General features: G+C 45.6%; 1 protein-coding gene across 1 annotated transcript in view; it reads right to left on the reverse strand.

Annotated features, from left to right (window-relative positions):
• GNAI1 (G protein subunit alpha i1) overlaps positions 1–19196 on the reverse strand; it is a 124306-nt gene that overhangs the window by 43303 nt on the left and 61807 nt on the right. The window contains exon 4 of the mRNA XM_088468805.1: positions 18344–18501. Coding sequence (XP_088324931.1) covers positions 18344–18501 — 158 coding nt within the window. The remainder of the gene's footprint in view (positions 1–18343; positions 18502–19196) is intronic.

The following is a 19196-nucleotide window of genomic DNA, read 5'->3' on the forward strand; positions in this document are numbered from 1 at the left end:
TGTCCACGGACAGACCCTGAAGGTCGGAGAACCAGTGCCGTCTGGGCCAAGCGGGAGCTATCAACAGGAGCGTCCCTCCTTCCTGTTTGAATTTCCGGATTACCCGTGGAAGAAGGAAGACCGGAGGGAACAGGTATGCGAACCGGAACGTCCACCGGACAGACAGAGCATCCACCAGAGACGCCCCTTCGTCTCTTGTGCGAGACCCGTACACCGGCAACTTGTTGTTGTGCCGGGACGCCATGAGGTCGATTTCTGGAAGACCCCACCTGTCCACCAGTAGTTGAAAAACGTCCGGGTGCAGGGACCATTCCCCTGGATGAACGTCCTGGCGACTTAGAAAGTCCGCCTCCCAATTTAGCACTCCCGGGATGAAGACCGCTGATATGGCCGGAAGATTGCGCTCCGCCCAAACCAGGATCCGAGAGACCTCTACGAGAGCCGCCCGACTGCGAGTTCCTCCTTGCCTGTTTATGTAGGCCACGGTGGTAGCGTTGTCCGACTGGACCTGCACCGGGTGACCCTGGAGAAACCGCTGTGCCTGCAGGAGAGCATTGAAGACCGCACGGAGTTCCAAGATATTTATTGGAAGCTCCGTTTCTGTTGGCGTCCACCTGCCCTGGAACAAGTGTGGACACGAAACTGCTCCCCAGCCCCGAAGACTGGCGTCCGTTGTCAACAGGACCCAATTTGGAACCCAGAACGTACGTCCCTTGTTGAGGTGGGTCGTCTGTAACCACCACGCAAGGGACAGGCGAACCTCCGGGGTGAGCACAATCGTCTGGGACTTCAGAGTCTGAGGCAGCCCGTTCCACTTGGACAGGATCAGGTGCTGCAGAGGTCTGGAGTGAAACAGGGCGTATTCCACCATGTCGAACACCGACACCATGGAGCCCAGTAACCTCATCGCCGAGTGTAAGGACACCCGGCGGCTGTGCAGGCAACTGCGCACTCTTGACTGTAAAGCAGAGATCTTGTCCTCCGTCACGAAGATCCTTTGCTGTCCCGAGTCCAATAAGGCTCCAAGATGCAGAATCCTCCGAGACGGGATTAGAGTGGACTTCTGCCAGTTGATTAGCCAGCCATGCCGTTGCAGCAGTGCAATGGTCAGGTCCAAGTGGCGTAACAGGAGCTCTGGAGATCCTGCCACCAATAACAGGTCGTCCAAATATGGCAACATGCGGACTCCCTGCAGCCGCAGAGAAGCCGCCATGACCGCCATCACCTTGGTGAAAACACGTGGTGCTGTTGCCAGGCCAAAAGGTAACGCCCGAAACTGGAAGTGGTCGCTGCGGATTGCAAACCTGAGGAACTGTTGATGGCGCAAAAGAATAGGGACATGCAGGTAAGCGTCCTGTATGTCCAATGACACCATGTAGTCCCCAGGTTCCAGCGCCAGAATGATGGACCGTAGGGTCTCCATCCGAAACTTCGAGACCCGCAAAGACTTGTTGAGTGCTTTGAGGTTGAGAATCGGACGATATGACCCATTGGGTTTCTGTACCAAAAATAGATTTGAATAGAAACCCTGGCCCCTCTGGGAGAATGGAACAGGCACTATAACTCCAGCCTGGAGCATAGTGTGCAATACCTTCCGCAGCTCCGTAGCCTTGTTCCGGTCTGATGTTAGACCCGTGGTGAAGAAGCGAGCCGGGGGTCTGTGCCGGAAGGAGAGGGCGTATCCGTGGGAAACCACCTCCAGAACCCAAGTGTCTGTCGTAGTGGTCGACCAACACTGGGCGAACTGTAGCAGGCGGCCTCCCACCCTGGGATCCCCCAAAGGGAGGCCCGGACCGTCAGGCCGCAGGCTTGTCATCTGGCTTGGGGGCCGGACGACTGGTACTCCAGGCCTGCTTCCGGGGCTTGACCGATTTCTTAGGGCCAGCCTGTCGAGGAAACGACTGTGGTTTGGGCCTGCCCTGGGCCCTAGATGACCGAAAGGACGATGGTCCAGAACCAGAAGGAGCAGCGGCCGACGGGAGACAAGCAGATTTGGCTGCCGCCAGCGTGGCCACAATCTTATCCAGATCCGGACCGAAGAGAACTTCTCCGGTAAACGGCAACGCTTCCAGACCTTTCTTGGAATCTGCGTCCGCCTTCCAGGATCGCAGCCACAAGGTGCGACGAGCAGCTACCGCTGCTGAAGAAATTCTAGACACCAGAGTACTAATGTCTAGAGCCGCCTCGTTGATGTAGGTGGCCGAATCACGGAGATTGCCAATCAACTCCGCCTGTTCGGCCGGACAGTCGGATTCAAAAGAAGCCTCTAATTGCCCAGCGCTCCATCGCTCTGGCAACCCAGCAAATGGCCATAGCCGGCCGTGCTGCCCCCCCTGCAAGGGAATAAGCGGACTTCAGGCAGATTTCTACCTTGCGGTCCGTAGCATCCTTAAGGGAGGACATGGATGGCATCGGCAATGTGGCACTACGGACAAGACGGGTCACGTGAGAATCCACCTGTGGAGGGGATTTCCACTTAGCAAAATAATTATCCGCGAACGGATAAGCCACCGCCAGGCGTCTCTGCGGCTGGAATCTTTTGCCAGGTTGTTTCCACGCCTCCTCTAAATGGTCCACCAACTGACCCGAAAGAGGAAAGACTGTGGCATCGCCCTTCACATCTTTGAAAAAGGCATACTTAGATTTAGCCGCTGGGGGAACTTCGTCCTCAATCACCAAGGCTGTGCGGACCGCCCGAATAAGTCCAGGAATATATACTTTGGACTTAGCATCAGCGTCCTTAGTATGGAGAGGTTCCTGATCGTAAGGATCCAGAATCTCCCCACCATCAGACGTCCCTTCGTCATCCTCATAAGGAGCGGACAGAGACGCCACCGGCCTTTTATGAGGCCGCATCACAGACTCCCCTTGCAACACATCCGACAAGTGCTGTACAGAACTCGTCAGGGAGTTAACCCACGCTGGCTCCTGAGAACCCGGGAGCGGGGAAATAGGGAGACTGTGGGGTACCACCAATTGTCGTGGGAACCCCTGCATGGGTGACGACACCACAGACTGCTGGGACAAACCCATCGGAGTAAACGCGGGCTGCGGAGCTAACTGGCCCACTAAAGCTGTTAACGCCTGAGCAAAACAAGCCCAGGGCGGCTCCTGTACCGGTGCTGTAACCGTAATAGGCCGCGCCATGGACAAACACTGCCGGCAAAGGCCCTCCGCGCTACCCTCCCCCTCCGCTAACGGTACTTTGCACGTGGTACACTGTAGCCAGAGGGGAAAATCACTTTCAGACATGATGGCACCACGTATGTGACCTCTCTCACCAATTAAGTATTAAATAGGCGAGAGACCACCCTGCAGCACCGCACCGCAAGGGCTTTAGCAGAAAGAACAGGGACAGTAATAAAGCTGACAGTTTAGAGAAGAAAAGTTACAGGCAGCGCTAGCACAGTCACATACAATGCAGAGAAATAACAATTCCTGCACTAACAGCGCTGATCACTCAACTACACAGACACAGGGTCTGGTAGGACACAGCGCTGCATACACAGACCTGAGCCACAGCGGAGGAGAGGTATGCTGGGGGACCCAGACCACGATGCTTCCGTCCAGCGCTTCCAGCAGCGTTCACCATGCGTTCTGGAGAAGATGGCCGCCGAGGAGCAGAGAGGAGGCTGGCCTGGGGGAGGAGCGCTGCCACAGGACCAGTCGGCAGCATGCAGAGAGGGTTGTGTGCAGCGGGGGAGGCGCCGGCTGTGAGACAGGGAAGGCGCGCTCCCCTGGCATGCATTTAACCCCTGGGACGCCGCAGCGCTACCGCTCTGCTGCGGTCCGCTGTCCCAGGGGGTAGTGGAAAGCGCAGGTTGGTCGCCTGGCTCCACGCTGCAGCCAGTCCCCAGGGAGCCCCCTGCCTGGGGACTTAGGACCATGTGACCAGCGGGGACCCACCGCGGGACCCCGCTGCTTACCTTTGTCCCCCTTGGATCCGGCCATGGTCCGGAACATCTGGGGTCACCGCTAGCTGTGACCCCAGATGCTCACCAGCATCCCCGGATCGGTACCGGCGTTCTGGTACCGGCGGGGGTGTAGGGAAGACAGCATGGACGTCAGGACTGACTGTCCATGCTGTACATCCAGATGTGCAGCCACAGCTGCACTGAAGAAAGCTTCAGGGGCTCTTCTAGCCCCCACTCCGACAGGTGCACCCGACGCCGGCCGGGCACCAAACTAAACTGGGGTGCCTTGGATCGGGGGCGGGGTATAGGAGGGGGACCCTAGTGCATCCTGGGAGGCTGAAAAGCTTAACTCTATGGTGCCCAGCGACTGACGTCACACCTATACCCCAAGGTATCCTGTGGATACCCTATGGACCCTGAAGTAGAAAACTGCTGAAACAACTGCTGATCACGGTCAGCACAGCATGGTTCTCCCCATTGCAGGGGAGATCTGAGGCTGCATCTCGAAAGGAAAGCTGCAATATGAGGCATAAACAACCCTTTGGCTTTATCAGGTAGTGAGAAACTACAAGTGCTACATTTCCCGGCTAGCTATCAGTTATCTTGCAGAGCATGTCGGGTCATGTAGTTTCACAATACCTGGAGAGTTGTATGCTGTCCAGTCATGCTGCCAAACCATGGTTTTAGATCGCTGCAGACAGCTCTGAGCAGTGTTGAAAGCAATCAGCAGTGGTCAGGACAATCTGTGGAAGTAGGGACTCTGCTAAACACAAAGAGTGGGGAATTTTAGGGGAGGGATTTATTTATTAACAGTTATTTATATAGTGTACACATTCTGCAGTGTCTTAAAGAGAGGGATAGTATTTGTTATGCATAGCAACAAAACTAAGTAATATTGTCACAGAAGGTCAGGCATTGCTGTATCTCCTAAGCTAGAACTCCAATGTGTCACGATGAATTACCAAATATGCTCGATTGGGCCAAATATATTTAATGGAAGCCAATCGTTTGACTGTAGATTTCTGCTTGAAACCATGAGAAATACAATTAAAATAACAAATAAGGTAACTGCATAACAATTCTGTAGTTCTACAGCTGAATTTTTTAAACAAAATAATTGTTTAAAAAATCTTAATTATTATTGCTGTCACTTATGCCAAATACATATTTAGTGTGAACATTATATCAGCCAGTTGTGCAGTGCATCAGGGAAGTATGCTCGAAAATGGACAGGCCCCGCAGTAATTATTTCTGATCTAAAATGTTACATATAGGAGCATGGCGAACAACTTTAAGAAAAAGAAATTCATTTTTGGGGGGCACTCAGATAAAGAAAATAATCATCACACAAAAAATAACTTATTAGATATATATTAAAAGTGAGAAACTTTTAATTTCACACAACACAGACACGGTATTACGATAAAGGAGCCAAAATCAAAACAGAAGAAAGCTGGTGAAATATGCCAGTACAATAATCCACTAATAATGGTATAATAACCAGTTATCATGTATAGCCGTCACAGTGATACACAAACACCAATCCCTATTGGTACAATCAATATATGTAGTTATGCTCCAGAGATATAGTAAAAACATAAATCTCTGTCCCTGGAGGATATTTCACATTCAATAACCAGGCATCATAAACAGACAGTGACTTCAAACGTGAACCAGCAGTAGTATCAAGGGAATCCCGACAGCAGCAGCCTGGCATAGGAGGAAATCCTGGAAGTCCTAAAGGTAAGTATAAACTAACCTAATTCTACCCCCTAACCCCTCCCTTAGTGGTGCCTAACCTCCCCCCAAGTCCCTAACCTTAACCCCCCCTCTAAGTGTATAAACCTAACCCCCCCTTCCCGCAGCCTAACCCTAAGTCTCCCGGGGGGTGCCTAACCTCCCGTGGGAGTGCCTAACCCTAAATCCCCCCCGGGAGCCCCTAACCTAACCCTCTCCCCCGCGCGGCTGTCCGCGCCCAGGTTACCTTCGATTGGTAAGCCGGGTGTTGGGCTCCCAGCATAGGTCTAATGACAGGCGTCGACATTGACGCCTGTCATTTGTACCTTGCCGGGATTAAGCAGTCGGGAAGCCAGCGGTCGACATTGCGACCGCTGGCTTCCCGTATCAAGTATGGGATATGCATTCAACAGAAATATCATTCCAAATGGTACAGTAAACACATTTTCCAGAGGCAAAATAATTACATTAATCTCATGTCCTCGAAGGTTGTTGCATACTGTATGTCAGTGCAATATGGTTTTAGCATTAAGCCGGAAATACACGGTGTGACTAGAAACCTCATGATGTGTTGTACGATTGCCCTTGTGATTCTTCCTTTGAAAGTCTCCATACAATGTGGTCAAATAGTGTACGATTGATCGTTACGCTCATACATACATCATAATACATCCTACACAATAGAACGCAATCTTACAATTGTTCCATAAGATGTGTGATCCAAATATACGACGGTGGGGATGCGCATCGGCTTCGCAAACATACCAAAACAACACACAATGTGCACAATTGATCGTTACGATCGATCGAAATCATGCACATTGTGCACAAAATCGCACCGTATATGGGCCGCATTAGTCAACAGGTCTCCAAAATAGGACACAAACATACAATCTTGCTCTGGGTTCCACAATAACCAAATTAAAAAAATATGATAAATCCCCAAATTACAGGGAATTAACGGAAGGAGTCTGTGAATAACCCAACACAAATCAAAATGTAGCTTATTCTCTGTCTGATTCACATAGAGGGGTACCATACAAAAGTGCCAAAGTACAGGTTAAAGACCAGATAAGGTATATAGACTACTCCATACAAACAGTGTGAGGATAGCAGCTGCTGCGTATCATTGTATGGCAGTGAATGATACGTTTGCGCACTATAAATACACTCAGGGATGAGAATGAGTGCACTGGGCGTTTGCTGTTATATTGTATCAGCAGAAAGGGACCTGATAAGTATATTGCAGGAACTTTCCCTGAAAATCTGCAATGAGAGTGCCTCTGGAAAATGACAATATGTATTTACTGTACCATTAGGAATGATATTTCTGTTGAATGCATATCCCTTACTTGATGCTATCTCTAATTCACGTTTGAAGTCACTGTCTGTTTATGATGCCTGGTTATTGAATGTAAAAAATCCTCCAGGAACATGAGATTTATGTTTTTACTAGATCTCTGGAGCATAACTACATATATTGATTGTACCAATAGGGATTGGTGTTTGTGTATCACTGTGACTGCTATACATGATAACTGGTTATTATACCATTATTAGTGGATCAATGCACTTAAATATTTCACCAGCTTTCTTCTTTTTTGATTTTTACTCCTTTATCGTAATACCTTGTCTGTGTTATGTGAAATTCAAAACTTCTCACTTTTAATATATATTTAATAAAAGTAATTTTTTATGTGATGATAATTTTCTTTATCTGAGTGCCCCCCAAAAATTAGACTCTTCATAAAAAGTTGGTTTCGCCAATATATAAATTACTGGAATCATTATGATTTACCGCCGATCGTCCCCAGGTAAGTATTCACTATCCTAACCTCCCCCCCTAACCCAAACCCTCCTTAGGGTGCTTAACCCTAACCTTCCCCCCAGTGCCTAACCCTAATCTCTCTAAGTGCCTAAACGTAACCCCCCTTCCCCGCCGCCTAACCCTAAGTACCCCCCAGGGGGTGCCTAACCCTAACCCTCCCTCCCCCTAGCCTAAACCTAACCTCCCGGGGGAAGTGCCTAACCCCAAGTGCCCCACGGGAGCCCTAAACCTAATCCTCCCCCCTGCGCGTCTGTCCGCACTCAGCGCCCGGCATCACTTCGATCGGAATGCCGGGCAACGGTCTCCCGACGTCGGTAAAATGACAGGTGTCTAGATTTAGACGCCTGTCATTTAACCCTCGCCGGGATAAAGCAGTCGGGAAGCCGGCTGTCGGAAGTCCGTCGGCTTCCCGACTGCACACCACAATTACTCTCTGGGGAGCACCTCTACGTATGACACTATTTTTCCTGATTTGCAGGTTTCCATTTAACCTAATATCGTGGATATAATATCTATTGTGTTAGTTTGTTACCTAGTGCTCGAGTGTTTTTCCAGTTCCCCCTTCCCCAGCAATTTAAACATAGAGCGCGCTAATTAATGGATGCCCAATATAGCAATTAGATTGTTTTGGGTGCCCAATAATTGTCGCTCCCGATTAGACCGGGTTTAGCAGAGTAAAAATGGCTAAATCCGTCTAAAGTCCTTGTTAGGGCGCCCAAACCACAGACTTATCGCACATTTCTGCTTGCCACCTCAGGAGGCTGCGAGCAGAAATTCTGGAACCAGCAGCTACCGCGTCCGTGGCAGAAACAATTGAATTGCTCCGCTGGACACATATCACTGGCAGCCGCCAGTGCAAACAACTGAATTCCCCCAATAGTTTCTTCTACCTGCATATACTTATAATATTGCTGTATAAAATAATAAATATGTTTGCGTAATGCATGCTGAATAGCTGCAATTTACATACTGTATTACCAAGATAAAAAAAAAGTAAACCACATAAAAGTTGTATCTTACACTAAACCTGTGTTGTAGTACTTTCCTTTTATGAAGAATACTGGTCTGTAGACCCACCCACAAAAACAAAAGAAAAAACAAAACCTTTTTTTCTGCATGTTTACATAAAAATCATGTAATGTAGATATATCTGACTAAAAATGTATAAAGTGACTGATTTAACAAAATGGTATAATACTGTCTGGCTCCAAAACATGCTACTGTAAAGCTATTATTGTATCCATGTTCCTCTCAACATAGACAAGCCTAATCTCAAATAATAAATATTTTAATAAATGTCAAAATGAAAACATTAACATAAAGACATAACAAGGGCTTCAGTGGCTCTCAGATGATCTTCCTTTAACATTGTTCACATTTTTTCCCTACTTATTTTTAGAACAAGTAAACAGTGCATCATGCATCAGTCATAGGGATAATTACGTTACAGAAATAATACAGTGGGTGGACAGACGCTCTGAAGCTATTTAAGGCAGCCTCTTTCCCTCCACACTTTTGTTTCTTCCTACATCATTTCAGTGGACTTCTACAAGATTTAATAGAGCTTGTATGTCACGTTCATGGCTAAGTGGTTTTCTAATAAAAACACTGGTGATGCCAGATCATCTCTTCTGTACAATGTGTTGACACTAATACGTCATTAGCCAGTCGGAAATACATAGACCAAAGTAAATTTCCTCACATCTTTAATACTAAAGAAAATTCGATTTAAAAATATTCCACAAACCAAAGGGCAATATAAGTGCATCTTAAAAATTAATTTAACAGGAAATGGATTCATATATTGTGCATTCAGAGTAAACAGTTTTTCACATTAAAATAGTTTGAAAAAAAAAAAAAGGACCAACCTGCTAAATTACCAATAAGATTCACATATGTAAAAGTTCCCATATCCTGTAAGAACTTGAAATATTTTACATTGTAATTACCACTGCTATGGAATTTAGTACAAGCTAGTGTTAGCAATTCTCTGCAAATACAGATGTGTCCTCTTGCATCTTTGGCAATCGCGCTACAAATTAGCGCACTCATCCTGGCATGCGATTAGTCATGGCCAAGTGCGCTAGACCATGCCGCATGCTGCATTTGCACCATGCAATCCTATGTAGTTGTGGGTGCAAATGCGGTGCGTGTACCGGCTCGTGGTTACGCATCTCTCGCCATGCGTGGCACGATTTGCCACAAAAGCTGCAAAGATGCAAGAGGACACATCTGTATGGCTACTTGCAATCTTTTTCAAAGGGGACAATTTATGAACATGTTTTAACATACGCAAGGAGTTTTAAAACTCGTTGTGAATGATAAATGGTGTTCAAGCCAATCAGCTCCCAACTGTTATTTTTCAAACAGATGACAATTAGGAGCTGATTGGCTTGAGCTCCATTTATCATACGCAATTTTTGTTGCGCATGATAACATTTGTTGATAAAAGGGCCCCTAAAATTACTAATAAAAAGTCAACTGTAAGGGGAAAAAAACAACAACTTTCAACTTTAATATATACAACAGGCCCAATACTGCAATATGGACCAAAAATTTTAATCAATGCACCATTATCAGGCATGTTGGTAAACGAGGATGGAAGTTTAGTGCTCAGCTTCTGACTACAAAAACAGGCCATAATGGTATACGGCAGCTAATAATAATAATTTTATTTATATAGCGCTTTTCTCCCAATGGTCAAAACTCTACCATGTAATTTGGCATGGTGGCCAAATTATATTAAAGATTTAGGTATTTATCCACTAGACTGGCTAATATTCTTCCGAAAAATGTCCCCAAAATTGTTGATTTCTTAAATAATCAAATTATGTAAATTAAAGCTATTTAAAACAGATTTAGTATATTTTTATTATACAGAGCTTATACTAAAATCATACTGAATAACTTAAATAGAGGTGGAAGAAGGGGCTGCTGCAGTGTAATACACTCAGCCTGGGGGACAATCCTATCAGGACTCCCTATCCTAGCCACCCACAGCAGTGACTGTGGCTGGGGAAGAGAAGGGAAGGCACGCGGCAGGAAGACACTCTTCCTGCTGCTGCGGTTCCTGCAGGGTGGGCTCTTGGAAGATTATCCACCATCAGCTGCCGGCAGGCTTTTTTGACTCGCTCGCTTCAGCTGCGACAATGTCAGGGAAAGCCTTGCCTGGCATGGCCGCATCTCATGGGACCACACCAGGCAAGTGGTTACTTGGCACAAAAGCAAGGCCAGCTTACATATAAAAGTGTCAATATTAGTATATCTAGAGGTCCTAACTGCCTTTTGTACAATAACATGACACATTGGCTATTTTGTACATTTGGCGTCTGCTGCACAGGTCTGAGGATGTCCATATAGGTAAAATGTTATATTTGTATCCCTGACAGTCCTTGACAGGCTGATGCTGGGATCCAGTTACGCCTGTCTGGTATACTAGAGTAAATAATTCAAGATAAAGACTACGTATATGCCATTGTATCCAGGAAAATATCCCTATGGAGAAGGACAAAATTCCCAACAATTTAAAAACTATCCTCATTGTTGTCTACTGATGGATGAGCTTTGATGCACCAAGTGCTGTATTTTAAGACACCATCACCTCAGACACAGTAGCTTCGTTCTGACAGGTATTTGTACTACTAGAAATCATATTTGTGGTGAGGGAACAAGTTGACTTCTGTCCAGTTCACAATGTAGCCATATTTCTGTTATTAGAGAATCCACCTGTATAGTCTTGGCATTTACAGCATGTTCCGATTCAACGATAACTAGGTCGACACGATATGGCCCCATCTTGACCCCCTGCTTTCTTAACTCAAAAGACCCTGAACCAGAGAAACGTCCAGTTGCAGTTCAGCATAGGAACAGGAAAACAAGCATCTTGCAGACTATAGAATTGAGAAAATCCTTTGCAGATGGCTGATATAATAGAATTCACTGATTCAACTTGCAATGGTCTGGCACTGATAACTTTGTTGAGTCTCCTCTGATAAAGCATTGTTCGAAGAGGCAGCACAAATCCTATTATGTTTTGACTTGTTCTCCTTCCTAGTTCTGTAAGGGTACCAAAGAAAATACACTAATTGCAACCTTGTTTTAGAGATACACTGATGTGCTAAAAGTCATAGAATAGCAGTATGGAAAGGTAATGGTAGGTGGTGCCACCTTACTTACTGTAATGTCTTGGAAATGCATAGACCAGCATGAGTTGTAATCTGACATGTTGCGAGTCTGTCTGAAAACCGGCTAGGCTGCTCATGGCAAGAAAACGTGAATTATCAGAGTTCAAATGGGGCATGATAGTGGGTGCCCAACGGATGGGTCATTTTATTTCCAAAGATGAGCGGATATTCAACATTTTTCGATCAGACGCATACCCAGCAGGTATTTAGCTTCCATGGGATATGGGAGCAGAAGACGGTGTAATGGATAGAATTACTGCCTCACAGCCTGAGGTTGTGGGTCAGATTCCCACTACGGTCTTAACTGTGTGGATTTTGCATATTCTCCCTGTGCTTGTGTGGGTATCCCTCCGGGTGCTTTGGTTTCCTCCCACACTCCAAAAATATACTGGTAGGATAACTGGCTCCCAACAAAAAATAGGTTTTGTTACTTACAGATATATCCCTTTCTCCGAATCCATAGGGGACACTGGAGTATACAAAATGGGGTATAGACAGGTGATGAGTGGAGCCTGGCACTTTAAATTTCTTCAGTAGACTCCTCCCCCTCTATACCCCACCTGAACTCAGTTAAGGTTAACCAAGCCGAGCAGAGACGGAGAGCCGACCAATAGAGGAGGAGAGATAAGGAGAAGGAGGAACCGACTAAAGTCCGAGACCGAGAACCGCCAACAGAAGTGACAAAAAAAATGACACGCTGCAGACAATCAAAATGCAACTGAACAAAAAAAACTCTCCAAGAATATAACAAGGAACCGCGCTGGGGCGTCCAGTGTCCCCTATGGATTCGGAGAAAGCGATTTATCGGTAATTACCACAATCCTATTTTCTCCTTCATCCACTAGGGGACACTGGAGTATACACAATGGGGTCATCCCATAGCCGACCTCCCGGGTGGGAAAGCATGGAAAAGTTGCAAAACCCTGCGAAGAATATAACAGAAATGAACTGTGGACCCAAGGCAAGCCCCCAGCCAAAGGACTCTAGCCGACTACCCTGAAAAGCCCCACAGAAAACAGTGTGGCAGAGACCACCTCAAAACTGTTGTAGCATGGCATCATGTCATCAATAAGAGATGAAGACTCAAGAAACATAAGCACGTGCAGGAAATGCAACAGCCGCCAACCAAGAAAAATGTTTCCAGGGATGAATTAATTGGAAAGCCTATCTAATCACCAACCAGGAACAGTTTCATGCTAAGCTCATCCATATTGTAATGAAAAATTAAGTAGGCAGAATGACCACACCAAGCCACAAGCTCTGACACCCCTAAGCAAGAGTCAACCGCAGAACAGGACCTTACTTGAGGTACATGTAGTCTAGGAGCTCAAACTATCGATTGAAGCAATAGAAAAAGGCTTGATGTAGGAAAACACCCCGCAGGTGAAAACTCCCAGGAGTAAGTACCAAGATGACCGAACTTGAGAACCCCCATCTGGTAGCAGGGAACTTATGTTGAAAATAGACAGAGAAGTTATAAGCTGCAGCTCAGTGAGCCCCGGCGAAGCCTAGCATATACCGCCGACTGGGGAAACCACAACCGGGACCGCTGGAACAATTAAAAAAAATAGAAAACCGGGCACACGAGAGCCTCAGGACTACGACAGTAACCACCACACCTGTAACGAAGATATAGCAGGGTTTGGCTATAAAAACAAAACTGGCAAAGATAATCTAGCCACGTGGGAAGGTCATAAGTCGCTTGCCAGTATCACCCCAGGATGGTAAACCCAGGCATCGGTAAAATAGCCTGAGATCCTATGCCACCTACCCTCGGGAAAGGACATGGACTAATTTGAAAAACGAACTGGGAGAGCATGTGCACCAATCAAAGATGATTGACAACTATTAGGATCACACATGCGCCCCCAGTCCAGAGGAAACCTAGGCTAAACCACAAACTGGACAGGAAGCCCTAATACATGCCCCAGGGATGACAAGTATATAACACAGGGCCGGTCAGATGGCAGCAGGAACCTGGAATCCTTAAATCTCTTTATTATCTGGAAAACAACTTGGTTAGAAAGCAGGACGTATACAGCAAGTCACGAGAGAGAAACTGAACGACCTAGAATGTAATAATAAAAAGACCACCAACCCAATAGATGTAAGCTAGAATAATAACTCCTCCAATCCCACCGAATAGATGGAAATAGAAATAACCATAAGCAAACAAAATGGCGGCAACCTAGAAACAACCTTCTGATCTCACCTCGCTGAGAAGAGAGAACTACTGTCCTGCCATAATGTTGAAAGGATTGGGTACCCCGATCCAATCTACAAGGAACGAAGATAGTTGACAAACACTAGTTCCTACAGGATGAGTCGGGTAGCTTGAGAGGGCCGTGCTATGGGGAGCTGTAATGCAATAGATATGAAGCACCCACCCTGGTCCCCTTAAGCTGGGTACCAGGAGAATGCTCTTGTTAAGCTCCTCCCCCTGCCTAAGCTGCCGGCTCTACTAATGCTGAGTATATGAAGAGTACTTTGGCAGAGGCAGAAGGACTCTGCAGCGGAACATGACAGCATATACTGCTGTCTAGGGAGCTTTGAATAAGCTTTGAGCTCTGCTGAAGCTGGAGAGATCCCACGACTTTTGGTGTTCCCAATCCCCCCCTGCTACTCAAGGGTGATTGGGAATACTCACCACTGTGTGGCCGACCGGTGGGCATGTGGGGACCCAGACACAAGTCGCAGGCAGCTGTGGCGGGTCTGCCCAGAGTCCGTTGATCCTGTGGCCCCGGGATCCAGACACTAGCCACAAGCAGCTGTGACGGGTCCCGCCGGTTTCTCCCACGATGCAAGCAGACTGGCGCAGCCAGCAGTCTGCCTGCTGATGTAAAGTAAATAAAAATAAATGAAGAAGAAAGAGGCTGAGCACAGCCCTGGAATTGCCTGTGGCTCTTTCAGCACTTAAAACTAAACTGAGTTCGGGTGGGATATAGAGGGGGAGGAGCCAGCTACTCTTCTGAAGAAATTTAAAGTGCCAGGCTCCACTCATCACCATTCTATACCCCATTGTCTATACTCCAGTGTCCCCTAGTGGATGAAGGAGAAATGAACCCCTGTGTGTTCTTATGTGCGTATACATGTGGTAGGGAATATAGATTGTAAGCTCCACTGGGGCAGGCACGGAACAGACAAAATATTCTCTGTAAAGCGGAATATGTGTGCGCTATATAAATAAGTGGTACTAAATAATAAATAAATAAGACTCACCAGAGCGCCCGTTAACACTACGACACAGTCCACAGCTGGACCCTGGAGGACTGGCAACATGTGGCAAGGTCCGATAAGTCACAATTCCAGTTGTTTCAGGCTGATGGAAGGGTTCTGTTGTGGCGGATCCCAGTTGTCAACATGGCACCATGCAGGCTGTTGGTGGTTCCATATTGGTGTGGGCATGGGTTGGGTCCGCCTGAACAAGTAATTGACCGGTAACTGCTACATTGCTTTGCTTGGTAACAATTTGCAGCCCTTCGTGGACTTTATGTACCCCACAACTATGTATGGAATATTACAACAAGATATTGGTCCCAAGTTGTCCAGAATTGGTTTGAGGAGCATTCTTGAGAGCTCTGACGAATGGTGTGGCCACCACATTTGCCCAAAATGAACCCAATTGAGCATTTGAGAGACGCACCCAAGATCCTGCACTTACAAATATCAGGGAGTTTTGGGAAGCTATCCAAATGGCATGTGTCAATATTTCTCCAGAGGTCTTCCGTCCACTTGTGGAATCGATGCCATGTCGAATTGCTGCACTTCGCCTTGCTACTAGGCACCTATCCCATGACTTTTGACACTACAGTGTATAGAGGTATGAAAGCACTACTAATTTAAGCTTGACTGGTCGATGGTGCCCAAGTGCGCATGCGCGAGACCCGAATAACGACGGCCAAGCCGTCGTTAAGGGTCTCACACCAAAGGTGGCGTGCTGTCGATGGTGACTGACAGCACGGCCCCTTTGGTGGCCTTGCCGGGGGCGTGGCTGCCCTGACGGAGGCGTTCCCATGGGAACGCCTACAGTCTGTGTCCGGCCCCACTGACATCACTAGTGATGTCAGTGGGAGTGCTTTTGGCTCTGATAGAGCCAAAAGCACTCCTGGGCTTGCGGCAGCGAGACCCTACCGCAGGGGCTCGTCGCAAGCCCGATGGTTGCGATGGTCTTGACCATGATGGTCTTGATGGTCGCGACCATCATTTTGGCCGCTTGCTATAGCTGTGGGTGGTCACTCACAGCTATGCGAGCGGCCAGGAGGCCGCTCCAAAAAGGAGCGGGGACGACCTTGATTCAGAGCGAGCACTCTGTCAGAGCATCCGGCTCTGAATCAGGGCCACTGTTTCTTTCATAATTGCAGAGAAAACTGCAGTACTGCAGATTGCACAGTGTTTCCTGCTCTCTTACTGCCGGTGCAGCGCTTCCTATGTAACACGGTGACAGCCTCCAATGCAAATAGGTGGTGGGTGCACATTAAACAAATGATTTTACTAGTATGTGTCATACTGTAAAATGACAGGTTAATATAACTTACTACATCGGTTCTCCTGCAATTTGGTGATAACTTTCATTCTCATGTCAAGTATGGAGTAAAACATAGAAAAGCCATAAAACGATAAATTAGCAAGTCATACCAATCAGTAAGCAGCGCAGCAATCATTCTTCTTTCCTTCAGCAAGTACATTTCTCACCATGCCGTGAAAGCGCTTTGTAATCAATTTCTCATGTAAACTATCCAAAAGTAGACTAAACTCACTAGCAGTCACTTGATCCATCTTTACACAAGTAATCATTATGTGGTAATGTCATCTGTACTTTTTTCAGAGTATAATCGAGTTGCCTTGTTTATCTTTAAAAGGCAACATTTTACATAATTAGAAAATGTGATTTAAAAGCCACACTATAAGTATAATTATGGTTTTATTTGAGAATACTTATAACATATGTCCAACACTGCCACCTTCCCATGGAATTCTATTCTTCCACGTATTTCATATTTTTCATAACAAAATGTTCAATTAACAGATTGCTCATTTCGGAGTATAATAATGAAAATGGTCCTAATGATGGTTCCCATCCTATGTGTAGCGTATTGTGGTAGTATAAGATTTATACTCAATAGTGTGTTTGATTTTTTAATTATTTTTTTTTTTTTGTCATTTTATTTAAAATTTCTGTATATTCTATGGTTTCAAATATGCATTGTAGCAAGTACAACTTGTTCTTCGTCACACAAAGATATTTTGTTAGAGACACGAAAAATGTGTACTCAGGGCCTGATTCAGCAAGGTTCGCAGTTGCTAATAGGCACGCAAATCGGCCGATTGTTTTGCACTGCATCGCAGTACGCGAACCAGCCGCTGCGATCAGAATTGACAGAGACCCATCGCAGAGTGAATGACAGGATGTGAAGTTTGTGGGTGGTAACAGGGGGGAGGAGGGGTGGTCGGGCGAATACAGGCATGCCAGTGCGTTTCAATGCCATTGCAGGGGCGTGCATAAATTATCCACTGCAATACCATATGCAGCCTGAGACCTCATAGCATGCGCTGAAGTTAGCAGTCTCTGAGTGAGGTCTGACCTGCCTTAACTGTCTGTATGGGTGCAAAGTTACTCGATGTGACCGATTATTTTGCTGTGTTGCTAAAGTATACTGGTGTGAGTAAGGGGAAGTGGGCATCCTTATGTTAGGCTGCGATCGCAATGTGAATGCAATTATTTGCATATCATATATTAGCAACTACATTGTGTGTGTATTAGCAGAATAGCGATCCTTGCTGAATCAGGGCCTCATATAGATAGGTACTACTGAAAATATACCATTGAAATGCATACCTGCTAATTATATATTCAGAGAAATCTGTTAATCAGATAAAGGATTTTTCTGAAATCCGTATTTAAATAATGTATTAAGATTTAATTAAACCTATCTAAATATGTTTTGTTAAAGTCAAGAAAACACAATATATTCAAAGTATAACTATGTGCAACAAAAAACTAGTTATACAAAAAAGATACTATGCATATTTGAAACCGTAAAATGTATATAAATATTCATGTATTACTTATAAGAAAATTACTATAAAAATCAGTACAGTAAGTGAAGTATAAAGCTCTCTGAATTTTTCAGTGCCAACATCTGTGTAATTGTACAACATTATAACAGAACAATGCTTTCCTACAGCAATACCAGTGTCAATACTCCAATAAGTGTTTCAAGGTATATGTCTATGAATCATAAAGCAATAAAATATTGATAAAACAAACTAACACAAAAGGCAAAAAGTTTATAGTATGAGAAGGCTTATTAAAATGTCATATAAATTACACAAGCAAGATAGAAAGTGCTGAAGGCCACCTTACAATGAATTTAAGTATACTGGGTTTTTATTATTTTCAAATATCCCTGTATTTCATTTTAAAAAATCCTCACGGCTATCAATATTTGCTACTGTCTGTCATGCCTCCACTCAAGGTGACAGATTCTTTATGTAAAAGAGCTACTAACAACACTGTCATTCACCTGTATTTTAAGCCACTAAAAGCTATTGCAGTTAATTCATCAGAGTTTAAAATGAACAACTTATAATAAAGGGAAAAAATAAAGTTACCTGCAAAACAACAACTTGTTTAGGATACAAATTCATCTGAGACTAAGAAAAATGATGAGTATACTCACTATGCTGCAGAGTCATTCAGTTGGTATTCTCTTGATCTGTTAAAACAAGCCTGTACCCCACCATCTTTCCATAAACGCTTGATGACTCCAGCCAGCTCTGCTGTCATAAATCCTTCCTCTGCAGCCCCAGCCAATACAAAAAGTTGGCGTGCATCATCCTGTAAAGAACAAAAATGATAGAGCTGATTAAGTGTTGCATGCAAGTCCATTTTGCAGACAGAACTGATCATGTGATTTTACCTACTGTGCATGTACTGCAGCTGAGCATACGCAACTTTGAGCAACTACGGGCAATTATAAGTCGTACAAATCTCAGCCACATTTCCACTTGCTGCTGAAAGGATGTAATTGGTTTCGAACTGGGTGTTTGCATGTAGGCAGTGTTCCGGGGTTGTGTAGACAGAATTGCAACCTAATTAGATTATGCAAAGATCAGTCAGATTTCAGACATATGTCTTTTACTCAAAATAGGGCTGGTGCAAATGCATGTAGACACTGATGACCGATACTTGCTCAAGCAGATGGACAGAGACAGTGCAGCCATGGAAACATGGCAAACTCTGATCCACATTTATTTGTGATTTCCTAATTATATAAGATTAAGCTGCAGGGTAAGGTTAAATGTAGGCTGGAAAGAGGGAGGGTCAGGTTTAAAGGTAGGGTACTTGCCGGCAGGTGTCGGTATCCTAATCCTGTTGGGATGCCGGCATCGGGATTCTAACTGATGGCATCCCATACCCAACCAGTCAAAGAGTTCTGCTAAATATGATGGAGCAACCACATTGGGCAATGAAACCTTTCCATTGTGACAACAGTCTGAAAAATGTCCAATAATCTCCTGTACCAAAAAGTG

Source organism: Taudactylus pleione, unplaced genomic scaffold (assembly GCF_031769625.1).
Source record: "Taudactylus pleione unplaced genomic scaffold, aTauple2 ptg000086l, whole genome shotgun sequence".
Lineage (NCBI taxonomy): Eukaryota > Metazoa > Chordata > Amphibia > Anura > Myobatrachidae > Taudactylus > Taudactylus pleione.